This window comes from Coregonus lavaretus, assembly GCF_964263955.1.
Source record: "Coregonus lavaretus genome assembly, chromosome: 1".
Lineage (NCBI taxonomy): Eukaryota > Metazoa > Chordata > Actinopteri > Salmoniformes > Salmonidae > Coregonus > Coregonus lavaretus.
In genome coordinates this window covers 52,435,709-52,455,413 of record NC_139988.1, presented here as the reverse complement: position 1 = coordinate 52,455,413, position 19,705 = coordinate 52,435,709, and the positions used below count along the sequence as shown (strand labels likewise).

General features: G+C 42.1%; 1 protein-coding gene across 1 annotated transcript in view; it reads left to right on the top strand.

Annotated features, from left to right (window-relative positions):
• Nucleotides 1–9,008: 9,008 nt before the first annotated feature.
• The window catches only part of LOC311133461 (E3 ubiquitin-protein ligase TRIM35-like), a gene marked incomplete at both ends in the record, with an annotated part of 32,314 nt that continues 21,617 nt past the window's right edge, over nt 9,009–19,705 (top strand). The window contains one exon of the mRNA XM_084166943.1: nt 9,009–9,203. Within this exon, the coding sequence (XP_084023069.1) occupies nt 9,009–9,203 (195 nt within the window). The remainder of the gene's footprint in view (nt 9,204–19,705) is intronic.

Genomic DNA, 19,705 nt, shown 5'->3' with positions numbered 1-19,705 from the left:
TTTTTCCTCCGTGGGAATCAAACCCACAACCCTGGCGTTGCAAACGCCATGCTCTACCAACTGAGCTACATCCCTGCCGGCCATTCCCGTCCCTATCCTGGACGACGCTGGGCCAATTGTGCGCCGCCCCATGGGTCTCCCGGTCATGGCCGGCTACGACAGAGCCTAGATTCGAACCAGGATCTCTAGTGGCACAGCTAGCACTGTGATGCAGTGCCTTAGACCACTACGCCACTCGGGAGACTTAACAAGAGGCATAACAATAGGCAAAAATCCATCTTCATATTTGATCCTTTTCCCATTACCCTTTACATTATAAGGTTGCTGTCGTTAAACAACCTAGCTTAAAACCTTCAGGTTCTTAATCATACATGGATACTAACTCATTCTTGTATATTAACATCCATTATAGGGGGAAAGGGGGGTTCCTGGAGAGACAGCAAGTTATCAGTATCACCTTCTTTAGTATAATTGAACTTGATAGTTGCTGAGACTCGAGTTGACAGGGTAGTACAAATGGCCTTACAACAAGAAAGCAAAATGATCAAACACATTAAACAAAAGATTCCAGCTATCACCCACTGAGCTATCTGGGATCCCCAACCTCCAAAGACGCCTTTCAGCCAACCAGTAAACACCCACTGATTCCCCAGAATGAGACTTTGCAACAGTGGCAATGTAGTTAGCAAGATCAGTCACATTTGATGACATATCTGTGACAAAAGTGCAGCATTCATCGCCAATGAGTGCACAAGTACCCCCTTGACCAGCCAATAAGTAGTCAGGTGCCTCTCTGTTTTGCAGGGCCACCTTACGGAATGCTTTCACTTCCTCATTCAGAGCAAGCGAAGCATTTCTAGTAGCATTTCCCATTTTCTCAACTTTAATAGCCAAATGTCAAATTTGATCTAAGGCACATGCAGCTCCATATTGGGGCAGCAAAACACCAGTGAATCGGGAGAATAAGGTCTGCACCTGAGCGACATCTGCAAGGGATCGCTTATTAAAACGAGGGGTCGGTTGATGATAGTCCCTGAACACAACCCTCAATTCTGTTTCAGTGTTTCCAAGGACTCTCATGGCCGGCACCACAAACCCAACAGTACACGTCCCACCCCAATTAGGTGGTAAACTATAATAAGCAAATCGGCCACACAACCAATATGTACCATTTGGGGCTCCTTTCAGTGCGATAGACTTATTGTAGACAAAAATTGCATAACTCACATTTCCTCGTGCTCCTGTAACAGAATCATGTTCTACAAGAGAGCAGTTTTGCTACCATTAACCAACATAGTACAGTTACAAACATTTTCACCCAAATGGCTACTCCCATTTCCTCTAATACACAAGGGGGCTACCAGGGATCCTACTATTTGTATTTGTATTTATTATGGATCCCCGTTAGCTGCTGCCAAGGGGTCCAGCAAAATGAAGGCAGTTATACAAATCAAAAAAACATTACAATACATTCAGAGATTTCACAACACACTGTGTGCCCTCAGGCCCCTACTCCACCACTACCACATATCTACAATACAAAATCCATGTGTACGTGTGTGTATAGTGCGTATGTTATCGTGTGTGTGTATGCGTGTGTCTGTGTCTATGTTTGTGGTGTTTCACAGTTCCTGCTGTTCCCGCTGTTCCATAAAGTGTATTTTTATATTTTTTCTTTAAATTTACTGCTTGCATCAATTACTTGGTGTGGAATAGAGTTCTTTGTAGTCATGGCTCTATGTAGTATTGTGCGCCTCCCATAGTCTGTTCTGGACTTGGGGACTGTGAAGAGACCTCTGGTGGCATGTCTTGTGGTGTATGCATGGGTGTCCAAGCTGTGTGCCAATAGTTCAAACAAACAGCTCGGTGCATTCAACATGTCAATACCTCTCACAAATACAAGTAGTGATGAAGTCAATCTCTCCTCCACTTTGAGCCAGGAGAGATTCACATGCATATTATTAATGTTAGCTATCTGTGTACATCCAAGGACCAGCCGTGCTGCCCTATTCTGAGCCAATTGCAATTTTCCTAAGTCCTTCCTTGTGGCACCTGACCACATGACTGAACAGTAGTCCAGCTGCGACAAAACTAAGGCCTGTAGGACCAGCCTTGTTGATAGTGCTGTTAAGAAGGTAGATCAGCGCTTTATTATGGGCAGACTTCTCCCCATCTTAGCTACTGTTGTATCAATATGTTTGACCATGACAGTTTACAATTCGGGGTTACTCCAAGCAGTTTAGTCACCTCAGCTTGCTCAATTTCCACATTATTTATTACAAGATTTAGTTGAGGTTTAGGGTTCAGTGAAAGATTTGTCCCAAATACAATGCTTTGAGATTTAGAAATATTTAGGACTAACTTATTCCTTGCCACCCACTCTGAAACTAACTGCAGTTCTTTGTTAAGTGTTGCAGTCATTTCAGTCTCTGTAGTAGCTGACGTGTATAGTGATGAGTCATCTGCATACATAGACACACTGGCTTTACTCAAAGCCAGTGGCATGGCATTAGTAAAGATTGAAAAAAGTAAGGGGCCTAGAGAGCTGCCCTGGGGAATTCCTGATTCTACCTGGATTATGTTGGAGATGCTTCCATTAAAGAACACCCTCTGTGTTCTATTAGACAGGTAACTCTTTATCCACAATATAGCAGGGTGTGTAAAGCCATAACACATACGTTTTTCCAGCAGCAGACTATGATAATGTCAAAAGCTGCACTGAAGTTGCACAAAACAGCCGCCTCAATCTTTTCATCATCAATTTCTCTCAGCCAATCATCAGTCATTTGTGTAAGTGCTGTACTTGTTGAATGTCCTTCCCTATAAGCGTGCTGAAAGTCTGTTGTCAATTAGTTTACTGTAAAATAGCATTGTATCTGGTCAAACATAATTTACTAAGGGTTGGTAACAGGCTGATTGGTCGGCTATTTGAGCCAGTAGAGGGGCTTTACTATTCTTAGGTCGCGGAATGACTTTAGCTTCCCTCCAGGCCTGGGGGCACACACTTTCTAGTAGGCTTAAATTAAAAATATGGCAAATAGGAGTGGCAATATCGTCCGCTATTATCCTCAGTAATTTCCCATCCAAGTTGTCAGACCCCGGTGGCTTGTCATTGTTGATAGACAACAATACCTTTTTCACCTCTTCCACACTCACTTTACGGAATTCAAAATAACAATGCTTGTCTTTCATAATTTGGTCAGATATACTTGGATGTGGTGTGTCAGACTTTGTTGCTGGCATGTCATGCCTAAGTTTGCTAATCTTGCCAATGAAAAAATAATTATAGTAGTTGGCAATATCAGTCAGTTTCGAGATGAATGAGCATCTGATTCAATAAATGATGGAGTTGAGTTTGCCTTTTTTCCCAAAATGTCATTTAAGGTGCTCCAAAGCTTTTTACTATCATTCTTTATGTAATTTATCGTTGTTTCATAGTGTAGTTTCTTCTTATTTTTATTCAGTTTAGTCACATGATCTCTCAATTTGCAATATGTTTGCCAATCGGTTGTGCAGCCAGACTTATTTGCCATTCCTTTTGCCTCATCCCTCTCAACCATACCATTTTTCAATTCCTCATCAATCCACTGGGATTTAACCGTTTTTACAGTCATTTTCTTAATGGGTGCATGCATATTAGTAACTGGAATAAACAATGTCATAAATGTGTGAAGTGCAGCGTCTGTTTGCTCCTCAATACACCCCACGGCCAACAAATATTCTTTACATCAACAACATAGGAATCACTACAAAACTTATTTTATGACCTCTTACACAACATATTAGGCCCAGTGTTTGGAACTTTGGTTTTCCTAGATATGGCTACTATATTGTGATCACTACATCCAATGGACCTAGATACTGCTTTCAAGCAAATTTCTGCAGCGTTAGTAAAGATGTGATCAATACATGTTGATGATTTCATTCCTGTGCTGTTTGTAACTACCCTGGTAGGTTGACTGATAACCTGAACCAGGTTGAAGGCATAGGTTAACAGTTTGAAGCTTTTTCTTGAGTGAGCAGCTTGATGGAAGACAGTCAATATTTAAATCACCCCGAAAATATACCTCTCTGTTGATATCACATACATTTCCAAGCATTTCACACCTGTTCTCCAGATACTGACTGTTAGCACTTGGTGGTCTATAGCAGCTTCCCACAAGAATGGGCTTTCGGTGAGGCAGATGAACCTGTAGCCATATTACTTCAACAGTATTTAACATGAGATCCTCTCTAAGCTTTACAGGAATGTGGTTCTGAATTTAAACAGCACACCTCCACCATTGGCATTTCTGTATTTTCTGTAAGTGTTATAACCTTGTATTGCTACCACTGTATCATCAAAGGTATTATCTAAGTGAGTCTCAGAGATAGTCAGAATATGAATGTCATCTGTTACTAGCAAATTATTGATTTATTGAACCTTGTTTCTTAAGCTACATACAGCGCATTTGGAAAGTATTCAGACACCTTGACCTTTTCCACATTACGTTACAGCCTTATTCTAAAATGGATAAAATCGTTTTTTCCCCTCATCAATCTACACGCAATACCCCATAATGATAAAAGCAAAAACAGGTTTTTAGATATTTTTGCACATTTATAAAAAAAAAAAAAATGGAAATATCACATTTACATAAGCATTCAGACCCTTTACTCAGTACTTTGTTGAAGCACCTTTGGCAGCAATTACAGCCTCGAGTCTTCTTGGGTATGACGCTACAAGCTTGGCACACATGTATTTGGGGAGTTTCTCCCATTCTTCTCTGCAGATCCTCTTAAGCTCTGTCAAGTTGGATGGGAGTGTCGCTGCATGGCTATTTTCAGGTCTCTCCAGAGATGTTCGATTGTGTTCAAGTCTGGGCTCTGGCTGGGCCACTTAAGGACATTGAGAGACTTGTCCCGAAGCAACTCCTGTGTTGTCTTGGCTGTGTGCTTAGGGTCATTGTCCTGTTGGGAGGTGAACCTTCGCCCCAGTCTGAGGTCCTGAGCGCTCTGGAGCAGGTTTTCATCAAGGAGCTCTCTTTACTTTGCTCCGTTCATCTTTGATCATTACTAGTCTCCCAGTCCCTGCCGCTGAAAAACATCCCCACAGCATGATTCTGCCACCACCATGCTTCACCGTAGGGATGGTGCCAGGTTTCCTCCAGATGTGCCCCTTGGCATTCAGGCCAAAGACTTCAATCTTGGTTTCATCAGACCAGAGAATCTTGTATCTCATGGTCTGAGAGTCTTTAGGTGCCTTTAGGCAAACTCCAAGCGGGCTGTCATGTGCCTTTTACTGAGGAGTGGCTTCCGTCTGGCCACTCTACCATAAAGGCCTGATTGTTGGAGTGCTGCAGAGATTGTTGTCCTTCTGGAAGGTTCTTCCATCTCCACAGAGGAACTCTAGAGCTCTGTCAGAGTGACCATCGGGTTCGTGGTCACCTCCCTGACCAAGGCCCTTCTCACCCAACTGCTCAGTTTGGCTGGGCGGCCAGCTCTAGAAAGAGTCTTGGTGGTTCCAAACTTCTTCCATTTAAGAATGATGGAGGCCACTGGGTTCTTGGGGACCTTCAATGCTGCAGACATGTTTTGGTACCCTTCCCCAGATCTGTGCCTCGACACAATCCTATCTTGGAGCTCTACGGACAACTCCTTCAACCTCATGGCTTGGTTTTTGCACTGAAATGCGCTGTCAAGTGTGCCTTTCCAAATCATGTCAAATCAATTGAATTTACCACAGATGGACTCCAATCAATTTGTAGAAACATCTCAAGGATGATCAATGGAAACAGGATGCACCTAAGCTCAATTTTGTGTCTCATTCTAAAGGGTCTGAATACTTACATAAATAAGGTATTTCTGTTTTAAATTTTGAAGACATTTGCAAAAATTTCTAAAAACCTGTTTTCGCTTTGTCATTATGGGGTATTGTGTGTAGATTGATAAGGAAAAATGTGTATTTAATCCATTTTAGAGTAAGGCTGTAACGTAACAAAATTTGGAAAGGTCAAGGGGTCTGAATACTTTCCGAATGCACTGTATGTAGCTTAAGAAACAAGGTTCAATAAATCAATAATTTGCTAGTAACAGATGACATTCATATTCTGACTATCTCTGAAACTCACTTAGATAATACCTTTGATGATACAGTGGTAGCAATACAAGGTTATAACACTTACAGAAAATACAGAAATGCCAATGGTGGAGGTGTGCTGTTTATATTCAGAACCACATTCTTGTAAAGCTTAGAGAGGATCTCATGTTAAATACTGTTGGAGTAATATGGCTACAGGTTCATCTGCCTCACCAAAAGCCCATTCTTGTGGGAAGCTGCTATAGACCACCAAGTACTAACAGTCAGTGTCTGGAGAACAGGTGTGAACTTTCCGAATGCACTGTATGTTAATGTGGGCTATTTTGAGCACTTTTCTGGGATGCTTAGCAGAGGTAGATATTTTCATGTTATTTATATAAGTGCAGTGTGAGCTGCACACAGTGGACGTCCTACTAGGGCACACCGCCTCAGTGCTAACAGTATAAATCTGGTTCATAGGCACATGATTACTGCATACAATAGCTGTAGGATCAGCAGAGGCAATCAGGGCAGTTAGAGGGACATACATTAGGTTACTGAAATTGTGTCCACCTACCATCACCCCTGGTATAATATACAGTGGGGAAAAAAGTATTTAGTCAGCCACCAATTGTGCAAGTTCTCCCACTTAAAAAGATGAGAGAGGCCTGTAAATTTCATCATAGGTACACGTCAACTATGACAGACAAAATGAGATTATTTTTTTAGAAAATCACATTGTAGGATTTTTTATGAATTTATTTGCAAATTACGGTGGAAAATAAGTATTTGGTCAATAACAAAAGTTTCTCAATAGTTTGTTATATACCCTTTGTTGGCAATGACACAGGTCAAACTTTTTCTGTAAGTCTTCACAAGGTTTTCACACACTGTTGCTGGTATTTTGGCCCATTCCTCCATGCAGATCTCCTCTAGAGCAGTGATGTTTTGGGGCTGTCGCTGGGCAACACAGACTTTCAACTCCCTCCAAAGATTTTCTTTGGGGTTGAGATCTGGAGACTGACTAGGCCACTCCAGGACCTTGAAATGCTTCTTACGAAGCCACTCCTTCGTTGCCCAGGCGGTGTGTTTGGGATCATTGTCATGCTGAAAGACCCAGCCACGTTTCATCTTCAATGCCCTTGCTGATGGAAGGAGGTTTTCACTCAAAATCTCACGATACATGGCCCCATTCATTCTTTCCTTTACACGGATCAGTCGTCCTGGTCCCTTTGCAGAAAAACAGCCCCAAAGCATGATGTTTCCACCCCCATGCTTCACAGTAGGTATGGTGTTCTTTGGATGCAACTCAGCATTCTTTGTCCTCCAAACACGACAAGTTGAGTTTTTACCAAAAAGTTATATTTTGGTTTCATCTGACATTCTCCCAATCCTCTTCTGGATCATCCAAATGCACTCTAACAAACTTCAGACGAGCCTGGACATGTACTGGCTTAAGCAGGGGGACACGTCTGGCACTGCAGGATTTGAGTCCCTGGTGGCGTAGTGTGTTACTGATGGTAGGCTTTGTTACTTTGGTCCCAGCTCTCTGCAGGTCATTCACTAGGTCCCCCCGTGTGGTTCTGGGATTTTTGCTCACCGTTCTTGTAATCATTTTGACCCCACGGGGTGAAATCTTGCGTGGAGCCCCAGATCGAGGGAGATTATCAGTGGTCTTGTATGTCTTCCATTTCCTAATAATTGCTCCCACAGTTGATTTCTTCAAACCAAGCTGCTTACCTATTGCAGATTCAGTCTTCCCAGCCTGGTGCAGGTCTACAATTTTGTTTTTGGTGTCCTTTGACAGCTCTTTGGTCTTGGCCATAGTGGAGTTTGGAGTGTGACTGTTTGAGGTTGTGGACAGGTGTCTTTTATACTGATAACAAGTTCAAACAGGTGCCATTAATACAGGTAACGAGTGGAGGACAGAGGAGACTCTTAAAGAAGAAGTTACAGGTCTGTGAGAGCCAGAAATCTTGCTTGTTTGTAGGTGACCAAATACTTATTTTCCACCATAATTTGCAAATAAATTCATTAAAAATCCTACAATGTGATTTTCTGGATTTTTTTCTTCTCAATTTGTCTGTCATAGTTGACGTGTACCTATGATGAAAATTACAGGCCTCTCTCATATTTTTAAGTGGGAGAACTTGCACAATTGGTGGCTGACTAAATACTTTTTTCCCCACTGTACATCTGCTGAAGCATTATGACAACTTAGCGTCACAATGCTAGGGATTAACTGAGCTGGGCTTGGATCATTGATAAGTCATTGTGTCAACGCAGCCTGATAATGCTGTGAAAGGACCCAGGAACCCAAATTATTTGGGTGGATCCCATCCTCCTCATAAAACGTGTTTTGTTTCCAAAAGGTATCGAAATTGTCAACAAAAGTTACAACCCATTGAGCTGCAATGATCACGTAGCCAGTTGTTTAGATAAATAATCCTGCTAAAGCGTTCAATGCCACGATTCAGAGAGGGCACAGAGCCATATAGATGGGTATTTTATTAGTGTCTAGCAGAGAGTCAATCAGCTCTTTAAAATCCAGTTTCAACTGTTCAGAGCTGCCCTTCATAATGTCATTAAAACCCACATGGACTACGATAGAATCGATTTCCATGTCCTGACGTAGTACATTCGGGAGCAGCTTAGTAATGTCATTTTCTCGAGCTCCGGGATAGGAAATTTTTTTTGCAGCAAGAACAGTCACATTTCTTACCTCGGAGCTGCCCAAAATCACGGCTGGCGAGAAGGAAGAGGAAATCTGCCCACTCCCACGCTTCACAGGCTACGGAGAACCCTTTATGGACAGGCGAGTGGCAGGATAACTTGAGTGCGTTGCTCCCAGCACCTGGTGCAGGCCTCCGACAGATGGAGAAGCCCTGCTCGATCCAGAGCAGGGACAGAAGGATGCCGACATCAACTTTGAAATCGTAGGAGTAGTGAAATGCGACCATCGCTGATTGCCATGCTCCTCTTGCTGTGCTCCTTCGACTCCGCTATCAGATGGGGAGGGGAGGCAGGAGATGGCTCCCCTGGCGAACGAACTCCGGGCAACACTGGCCAGTCAGATAACGACAAACGACAAGGCAGAGATGCAGCCAACAAGCGCGAACGCCGTCCAGCTACCGGCGTAGAAAAGGTAAACATTCCACTCTGTGTTTTCCCCAGTTTCTTATGTAGGCTGGCGACCTGCGTGATCAAAGAAGCCACCTCAAGCCTATAATCCTCAGCAAGCAAACAATTGCCGCATTGGAACTCTGAGTGATCCAGTTTGTCCCGAAACAAAGCGTAGTAGATACAGCTCCTACAGCGCTGGAACCGTTCATTTACTTCTCCAGATAAAGAGGGCTCCATTGCAAAATTCATTTGCAACTAACTTCATTAGCTTGATGGCTAGCAGCTTAGCAGCTCTGTCAAGCAGGCTTCAACCTTGTCTGTTAAGCGGAATTGCGGGACAAGAAATAGTGGTCCTAGTTGATAAAAGCTAACCGCGTCACGGGATGGGTGGGACATTGCAATTGTCTGGCCTAGGATATGCAAGGCTAACAGAAGCATTGTACATTGCAAAATAAGTAATAGGGTCGGGATTCCTTGGGTGGGAAGTAGCCAATGACAGTATTGGGGACAGTGAAATTGTTAAGTTCACCCCAAGGGATACTTGTTCCCCTCACAAGGGGTCAACTCAATGAAGTCTATCATCAAGTGCTCAAAGGAGCCCTCTGGCCTGGGATGGGACGCAGGGGATACTGAAATGCCTCGCCAAACATTATTAGTCATACAGATCATACACTTCTTACAAAAATGTTCAGCAAACACAGTAAATCCTACAGTACTCCAATATTTATTTAAGATCCACCATCCTTCCTTTTGACACATGGTGTAGACCATGTGACAATTTAGCAAGGTATTGGAAAGTACAAAGGGGCATGGCAGGTCTATTAGAATCATCAACCCATACACCCGAGGTGTCCTTGTGTCAGTGTTCAGCTACCGCCTCAGCTGCTGCCTGTAAAACAACAACATCATTAGGAGAGAAGGAGTTAGTGGAAGCAGGAACTGCTGCCATCTGTAGAATGGGGGAAACAGAAGAGGAAGCAGCCAGATTGGCCACACAATCAGCTTTAGCATTCCGTTGAGAAACACTGTCCTTTGCAGAAGTGTGTGCTTGGCACTTAACCACTGCAGTAGATGAATTCATATCTACTATCAGTGTAGATATTCAGAGCAATCCTTAGCCAAAATCCATGCTCTGGTTAAACCAAATAACTCTGCTGCGTGAGCAGACAAGTGAGGGGGAAGTCTAGCACTTTCCACAGTTTGAACAACGGTGACAACAGCATAGCCTACTAAACTGCCCTACCAAGCAAAAAGGCAGTAACTGCTCATAGTGTGGAACTGAGAAAAATGGCTTCAAAGTTTTTCATTGTCCAGCCAAATTAAGTCTAGGGAGATCATTGGAGATGTAGTGATCTGTTGTCTTACTATGAGTAAATGTTTTATTCATGTTGACCCTGACTTCACCTTTGACCCTTAAACGGCAGTTACTGCCTTTTTCCTTGGCATGATATGTTACAAATTGCCATTTTCATTTGTTAGTTTACTATACTTCTCATTTATGCTATTAATAAAAGAGCAGTGTAATTACTGACAGTGTAACAGAGTTGAAACGGCATCCTTTGTGTGTCTTCCACTAAGATACCAGTTGCATTTACATGGAGATGTAGGTGCTGCATCAGTCACATTACATACTGTGTTTTACAAGTAGCCCATGTCTTGTTATAAGAATAAATGTGAAAAGCAGCACTGCAATTGTTTGAGGCTGTACTAAATGATTACCCATCTTGTAATATATAATGATGTATTGGAACATGATAGAAGTATGACGTAGGGTAATACTAATTATAAAATATTACCATGAGATAGCTAATTATATTTTTATATACCGTACATATCTTTTTTAAATGACACTTACATAGACAATTTAGAATAAATAACAGCTTTAAGAATGACTTTAAACATATTTACATTTTCATATTCATAAGAGGACAGAAATGACATTTACCTGCAATTGATAAAATACTGAATGGTTACATTTAATTTTTAAGTAACGTTTTTATTTAATTTTTAAGCAAAACTTCTTCAGTGCTCTTCCACTATCACTCCTCACACTCAACTAAAATATATAGAGCAAATAATCAGGGACATGCATCCTAATGATTCTATTCTGTCATGGATGATAATAATTAATACTGACATTTTGTGGTGTGCAAACATATGATCATAATCCTTTTCAGTTATTCTATTCTATAATATAGGATATAATCAATGTTGATTTTATCTTGTGCAAACATTGTCATGATAATATTCACTGTCATAAGTCAGTTCATCTTTTCATTTCATACCTGCTCCCAAAACGGCTCTAACATTTGCATCTTTATTTACAAATAAAATGTTTTTGCATGGATGGACATTGACAGGAATAAAACTAGTATTGACGTGTTTGTACATTCCTAATGCACCCTCATATGGCAACTTTGATCCGTACAGATACTATAATCATCTACTTGGTGGAAGTCATTTTGACAAAACTGTTTTTTCCCCGCATTCATGCAATGATGACACTGAAGCAGACACCTTGAGCACACTTTTGGCATGCCAAAGCTTGTTGTACTAATTACTTACGCCACCAACAAAGGTGACGGAAAAAATGTGGGATTTTAACTTTCCTGACCGGGACTGTCACTCAATACTGGAATATAAAAGAAAACCAGAAACCCTGGACATGTGAGTAGATATATTATTAATGAGGTAGCAATGCTGTGTGTGTGCTTAACCGGAAAACGAGGGTGCATGGCTTTTGACAATTCAGTATGGGGTGCACGTCCAACAGACTGTCAGCTGGCTAGAGATCGTGTGTGTGGTGTAACATTACTCATTCAAATAACCCATGGAATGTCCGAATAAAATTAAGGGATTATATTAATTATATGGATAATAGATTGAAGCTAGTATAGATTGCTGATCGCCTCTTATGGGAGCAGGTAGCACACATCTATTGCTTCATGCTAATGCTAGCTAAGTAGCCTTTGACATCTTAATAGGGGCGCATCAGTTCTAGCTAGGTGGCTGTCACTGGCTAGAAATTGTGTGTGTGGTGTACTGATTCAAATCAACCATCAGATGAACTTTCAGAATATATATAATTATAGGGCTAATAGATTGAAGTTAGTATCAATTGCTGATCTCCTTTTATGGGAGAAGGTAGCATTGTTAGTCTATGCTCGCTAGCTAGTTAGCTAGCTTAGCTTGCTAGCTAGCTAATTAATTATGTTCTCAGATCTACTTAGCTAGCTAGTTCTTACCAGTGTCTGGTTTAGGTTCAACCATCATTTTCCCCAGGGAATGCTGTGCCATGATGTTGTGTCCCTAGATTAGCAATGTATGTGTGTGTCAGTGTCATACAGGTTTAGATTGTATCACTATCAGAATAAAATGATATGATACCAAGGTCAAAGGCAGTAACTGCTGCCAAGGGCAGGTTGAAACCAAGCTAAAAGGCAGTAAGTTCAGTTACTGCCATTTACCTTGGTTTCACAGTAACTTTTTGCAGTTACTGCTAATATGACCCCCATTTTCTCCAAAACACAATACAATAGAGGCAGGATACTTGTCCACATGATTAAGCATGTATTTAATGTAGAAAAAATGACTAACTAATTTTTGACCAAATTAGCAGTTACTGCCTTTTTGCTTGGTAGGGCAGTAAAGGTTCACCCATGTCGTTTCGCTGTGCTGAGCCATCTACAAAAAACTCAAAGTCCGAATTCAAAAGATGAATGTATTTTAAGTCAAGCCTAGGGCTACAGTCAATCTCAATGGTCAATTCACAGTCATGTTCTTCACCGGCATCAACTGTAGGGAGGAGAGTAGAGGGGTTAGGTACAGTACGTCTCTTCAGTGTAATATGAGACATCGTCAAAAGGATGTTCTGATAATCTGGCAGGTGTAAGATGGGCAGTTTTAGCATGTGTAATAATGGTATGAACTGCATGGGAAACATGCACCGTCAGCTCAGTCATTGCTACAATATCAGAACATGCCAAAACCGCCTCAGTTGCCTCAGCAACAGAGCGGAGGCAAGAAACCATGCCTTGGATAACAGTGTCTTAACGCTTAGAGTTGTACCCCACAGGCCTATAGCCAACTCTGAGGTACTGTGTCAGCACAGCAGACATAAACCCATGATTCTCAGAGACGGAGATGGAATGGTTTGGTGTGGTCAGGCAAACCCAAACAGGGGGTCGACATTAGAGCCTGCTTTAACTTAAACAAGGCTAATTCAGCCTCAGGTGTCCATTCCACCACTTCAGACATTTCCATCTTTCTGCCATAAATACAATCCTGCAGAGGCTGTACTGTCTCCGCATAGTCTTTCAACCATGGGCGACAGGAGCCAGCCACTCTCAACAGCGACATTGTGTAGTAGCAGGTTTAGGCAGGGACTTTATTGCCTCAAGCCTATCTTTAGAGAGGGCGAGACCCTCAGAAGTAATGTCATGACACAAATATTTAACAGAACTTCTACACAACTGCATCTTAGAGGGGGAAGTTCTATGACCATTTTCAGCTAAGAAAATGAACAATACCTTAGTATCGTCGTGACAGATTTCCTCAGATGAGGAACAGACCAACAGGTCATCAACGTATTGAACCACAGTACTACCCCCAGGGGGAATAAAACCTTCCAGGTTCCTCGTCATTTCCTGGGCAAAAATGGCAGGTCCCTGGGGGAACTTGGGAAGGAATAGTAACTGTGTCCGGCACCAGGGGTGCTCTTGCGTGAACAGTATCATTAACTATTCTATGCTCTTTCACAAAACAATATTCACCAGGTGGCTTCCTATCAGGTAAAATAGGGGTGTTACAAGGAGAATTTGGGCATGGGATACAAGCCCCATTTTAAACCAGGGCCTGATGGATGGGAGTACCGTAATTTTCGGACTATAAGCCGCGCCTTTTTTCCCATTTTTCGACCCTGCGGCTTATATAACGGTGCGGCTAATCTATGGATTTTTACATCTAACGGCCACTAGAAGACCTCCTAAATCTATGGATTTTACAGGTTACTGTCCACCAACTTTAACTCTATGGGCTCTATGACCGGTCCGCGCCCCCCACCTTTAAGCGGCAGGCTCCAGCAGGAAAAGATGGAGGCCGGAAAAGAGTGAGACAGGTAGCGCGCAAAAGTAAAAGTGGAACCGAGAGTGGTACGAGAGACAGAACGAGAGCAAGACAGACAGACATTACGAGAGCGAGACAGTTTGTCTCTTTCCCGACAATCCCCTCTGTGCACGAACCCTTACATATGGTAATTAAACATTAAAACACCTGCGGCTTATAGTCCAGTGCGGCTTATATATGTACACATCATTCAATATCATTCAATTTAGCTGCTGCGGCTTATACTCCGGTGCGCCTTATAGTGCGGAAAATACGGTAATACCCTTTTCTGCTTCTATGCTAAGATGGTACTGAGCTTTATATGGTCTGTGATTATTCTTTGGGACAACTTTCACCGGGGTGGCACCTCTCATAGCTCATGGTGCCATCCTCAGGGAAACCACCATCAGTCCATGCTGTCCAATCTTCTGTCTGGCACAGTGCCCACTTACAACATTTTTAGTCATCACTTTACTGGGTCCCTTTGGTGCCCAATCTGGGCCTTCATATCTACTTTTACTGTTCCCTTTCCCCATTATTACTTTAATAATAATAATATGCCATTTAGCAGACGCTTTTATCCAAAGCGACTTACAGTCATGCGTGCATACATTTTTGTGTATGGGTGGTCCCGGGGATCGAACCCACTATCTTGGCGTTACAAGCGCCGTGCTCTACCAGCTGAGCTACAGAGAATTATACCTTAACAATTTACTTTACTCTAACCATTATCACACTCATACCTCAATCATCTGGGAACTAATTTCCCCTTTTCAGTAAATTAGTCAATCATGCAAAAATCATTCCACTCAATCACTTACTATTCTCTAAATCCTAAAATGGAGTTCCCAGAACTTCCATGTAGTTCCCAGAACTACGTAAGTATCCCTGAATACCTATAGACAACGTTGCCGACGGGGTCCCTCTACCCCCGCCTAGTCCCATCTTGGGACTCTGGATCCTTTTATAAGCTTCTCTAAACAATTCTTATTGTTCAAAATTCATTTAAATTGACTTGCTAAAATTCAGTTGTCAGTCCTTCCAGGTTTTGTAGATTGTGTTTTCTCCCATGCAGCCCACAATGGAGGTCTGGTCTGGGCGGGTCCTCATCGTCTTTGGTCTGACGGGAATTTCCCTTGCACGCCTTCACATGGAATGCGACACCGGTGTTCCCTCGCAGACCCCCAATGCTGAGCTCCACAGGTAGAATCAATCATCCTGTTTCGTGACGCCAAATTGTCGTGGAAATTACCACTAAGGACTCCAAGTCAAAGTTAAATGAACATATTTTTATTATCACGGCCGGAGAGGTTAAAACAAACTTAATACTCAAATTACAAGTCTGTCAGAAGCTCTGAAGGGGTGCTCCCCTTCAGCACTCTTTATACTCATGCACAAACTAGGTGTCTCTGCTCTCAGGGTGCAATTAGCTGATCATGACCTTGCACACATAGTTTCTAGGCGTTGGGCCAAAGTAACAATGTGTTCCCTTCTTTCTGTCCTCTTTCTATCAGTCCCTTCCCTGAGAGCAAAGTCACAGAACATCCTAACACAATAATCAGGACTCAACACGCTACATGTAGTAACGCATTTGCAGAGACACAGAGGACACAAAAATGTCCACTACACTGTCAAGAGGAGTAAAACAAGGTTGTCCACTATTGGCATATCTATTTATTATAGACATCGAAATGTTATTTGGCCCTGTGTAGCTCAGTTGGTAGAGCATGACGTTTGCAACGCCAGGGTTGTGGGTTCGATTCCCACGGGGGGCCAGTATGAAAATGTATGCACTCACTAACTGTAAGTCACTCTGGATAAGAGGGTCTGCTAAATGACTAAAATGACGCTATTTTTAAAACAAGTCATAGAAAGTTCGTTGCAATTTCAGTTTAGTCCACCAGAAAAGACATAACAAATATTACAACAAATATTATGGTTAAACTCAAATATGCTAATTGATAAAAAAACATATTTGGAAGACATTTTGAAAAACTGTATAATCATTGTAAATTATATCATAAATAGGACTGGTGGAGTTATGTCACACAAGCAGCTAACAAAAATACTGGAAATGTCTGCTCTATCCAAAATTACAACAAACAGCATTACCGCAAAAAATGGAAGGGGGAGAAAGTAAGGCCTGTTGGCCCTGCATTAAAGACCAAAAATGGTTAAAGAAAATTGTGATAAATAAAAAAGTATACCAGTTTCATCTAAGGACCAAAAAATTGACAGCTGTGCCAAAATAGTTGGGAAGAGATTTTCGATGTACTGATTCCATGGCACATGGTTTATGAACTGATACACAAAACTACGCCGGATTCAAAACTTTGAGTTTTTCAATTTAATTTATTATACAAAATTCTTGCAACCAATAGAATGTTATATATATGGGGATACCACCATCACAGCTCTTCAGATTTTTCTGCGAAGAGACAGAATCATTAGATCACTGGTTTTGGTACTGTCCATATGTAGCTTGTTTTTGGTTGCAGGTTCATGAATGGCTGAAGAATTGCAACAATTACCTGGAGTTAACTCTGCAAATAGCACTGCTGGGTGATCTGAAAAGTAATAGTCAATTGATCAATAATTTAATAATACTCTTAGCAACATTTATCTTAATTTACAATCTGTAGAAACTCAGTTCTCCTCTGAATCATTCAGATTTTCAATGGCAAACTTCAGACGGCCCTGTATATGTGCTTTCTTGAGCAGGGGGACCTTGCGGGCGCTACAGGATTTCAGTCCTTCACAGCGTAGTGTGTTACCAATTGTTTTCTTGGTGACTATGGTCCCAGCTGCCTTGAGATCATTGACAAGATCCTCCTGTGTAGTTCTGGGCTGATTCCTCACCGTTCTCATGATCATTGCAACTCCACGAGGTGAGATCTTGCATGGAGCCCCAGGCCGAGGGAGATTGACAGTTATTTTGTGTTACTTCCATTTGCGAATAATCGCACCAACTGTTGTCACCTTCTCACCAAGCTGCTTGTAGCCCATTCCAGCCTTGTGTAGGTCTACAATCTTGTCCCTGACATCCTTGGAGAGCTCTTTGGTCTTGGCCATGGTGGAGAGTTTGGAATCTGATTGATTGATTGCTTCTGTGGACAGGTGTCTTTTATACAGGTAACAAACTGAGATTAGGAGCACTCCCTTAAGAGTGTGCTCCTAATCTCAGCTCGTTACCTGTATAAAAGACACCTGGGATCCAGAAATCCCTCTGATTGAGAGGGGGTCAAATACTTATTTCCCTCATTAAAATGCAAATCAATTTATAACATTTTTGACATGTGTTTTTCAGGATCTTTTTGTTGTTATTCTGTCTCTCACTGTTCAAATAAACCTACCATTAAAATTATAGACTGATCATTTCTTTGTCAGTGGGCAAACGTACAAAATCAGCAGGGGATCAAATACTTTTTTCCCTCACTGTAAGTGTTGTTGTCCATTAGTTTACTCCAATTAGGAGAAGGGTGGTGTGGTTAGAGGAAAATAATAAAGGAAAATATCCACAACAAAAAATATATATACTGCGTATTTGGAAAGTATTCAGACCCCTTTACTTTTTCCAAATTTTATTACCTTACAGCCTTATTCTAAAACGGATTCAATAAAAAACAAACAAATCTACACACAATACTTATTTACATAAGTATTCAGACCATTTGCTATAAGACTCGAAATTGAGCTCAGGTGCATCCTGTTTCCATTGATCATCCTTGAGATGTTTCTACAACTTGATTGGAGTCCACCTGTGGTAAATTCAATTGATGGGACATGATTTGGAAAGGCACACACCTGTCTATATAAGGTCCCACAGTTGACAGTGCGTGTCAGAGCAAAAACCAAGCCATGAGGTCGAAGGAATTGTCCGTAGAGCTCCGAGACAGGATTGTGTCGAGGCACAGATCTGGGGAAGGGTACCAAAAAATGTCTGCAGCATCGAAGGTCCCTAAGAACACAGTGGCATTCATCATTCTTGAATGGAAGAAGTTTGGAACCACCAAGACTCTTCCTAGAGCTGGCCTCCCGGCCAAACTGAGCAATTGGGGGAGAAGGACCTTGGTCAGGAAGGTGACCAAGAACCCAATGGTTACTCTGACAGAGCTCCGGAGTTCCTCTGTGGAGATGGGAGAACCTTCCAGAAGGACAACCATCCCTGCAGCACTCCACCAATCAGGCTTTTATGGTAGAGTGGCCAGACGGAAGCCACTCCTCAGTAAAAGGCACATGATAGCCTGCTTGGAGTTTGCCAAAAGACACCTAAAGACTCTCAGACCATGAGAAACAAGATTCTCTGGTCTGAAGGAACCAAGATTGAAGTCTTTGGCCTGAATGCCAAGCGTCACATCTGGAGGAAACCTGGCACCATCCCTACGGTGAAGCATGGTGGTGGCAGCATCATGCTGTGGGGATGTTTTTCAGCGGCAGGGACTGGGAGACTAGTTAGGATCGAGGGAAAGATGAACGGAGCAAAGTACAGAGAGATCCTTGATGAAAACCTACTCCAGAGCGCTCAGGACCTCAGACTGGGGCAAAGATTCATCTTCCAACAGGACAATGACCCTAAGTACACAGCCAAGACAACGCAGGAGTGGCTTCGGGACAAGTCTCTGAATGTCCTTGAGTGGCCCAGCCAGAGACCTGACTTGAACCCAATCGAACATCTCTGGAGAGACCTGAAAATAGCTGTGCAGTGACGCTCCCCATCCAACCTGACAGAGATTGAAAGGATCTGCAGAGAAGAATGGGAGAAACTCCCCAAATACTGGTGTGCCAAGCTTGTAGCATCATACCCAAGAAGACTTGAGGTTGTAATCGCTGCCAAAGGTGCTTCAACAAAGTACTGAGTAAAGGGTCTGAATACTTCTGTAGATGTGATATTTAAGTTATTTATTTTTTTATAAATTAGCAAAAATTTGTAAAAAACTGTTTTTGCTTCGGCATTATGGGGTATTATGTGTAGATTGATGAGAAAATAAACAATTTAATCCATTTTAGAATAATGCTGTAACGTAACAAAATGTGGAAAAAGTCAAGGGGTCTGAACACTTTCTGAAGGCACTGTAAGAGGGTGTTAAATAGTGGCCAGTCAAAACTAATTTTTCACACGTGATTGCGGAATGACTGGGCTTATAAGAACACGTTTCACTAGGCTCTTTAGGCTATGGGCTCTCCAACCCTGTTTCAGAGGTCCTAGGCATATAGGCTACTCTTAGAGTTATTTGGCCACTTTAGTTGTGATATAAACCGTAACAAAACATATAGGCCTATGGGCTGGGCTACATGAGGCATGTGACTATGATTTTAAAAAGTCACACAAACAATGCATGCGCTTCTTGCCTTAGACTACACACAGCTGGGCATCATTCACAAGTGATACTATTCTAACCCATCAGTCTATTCTCAATGTAA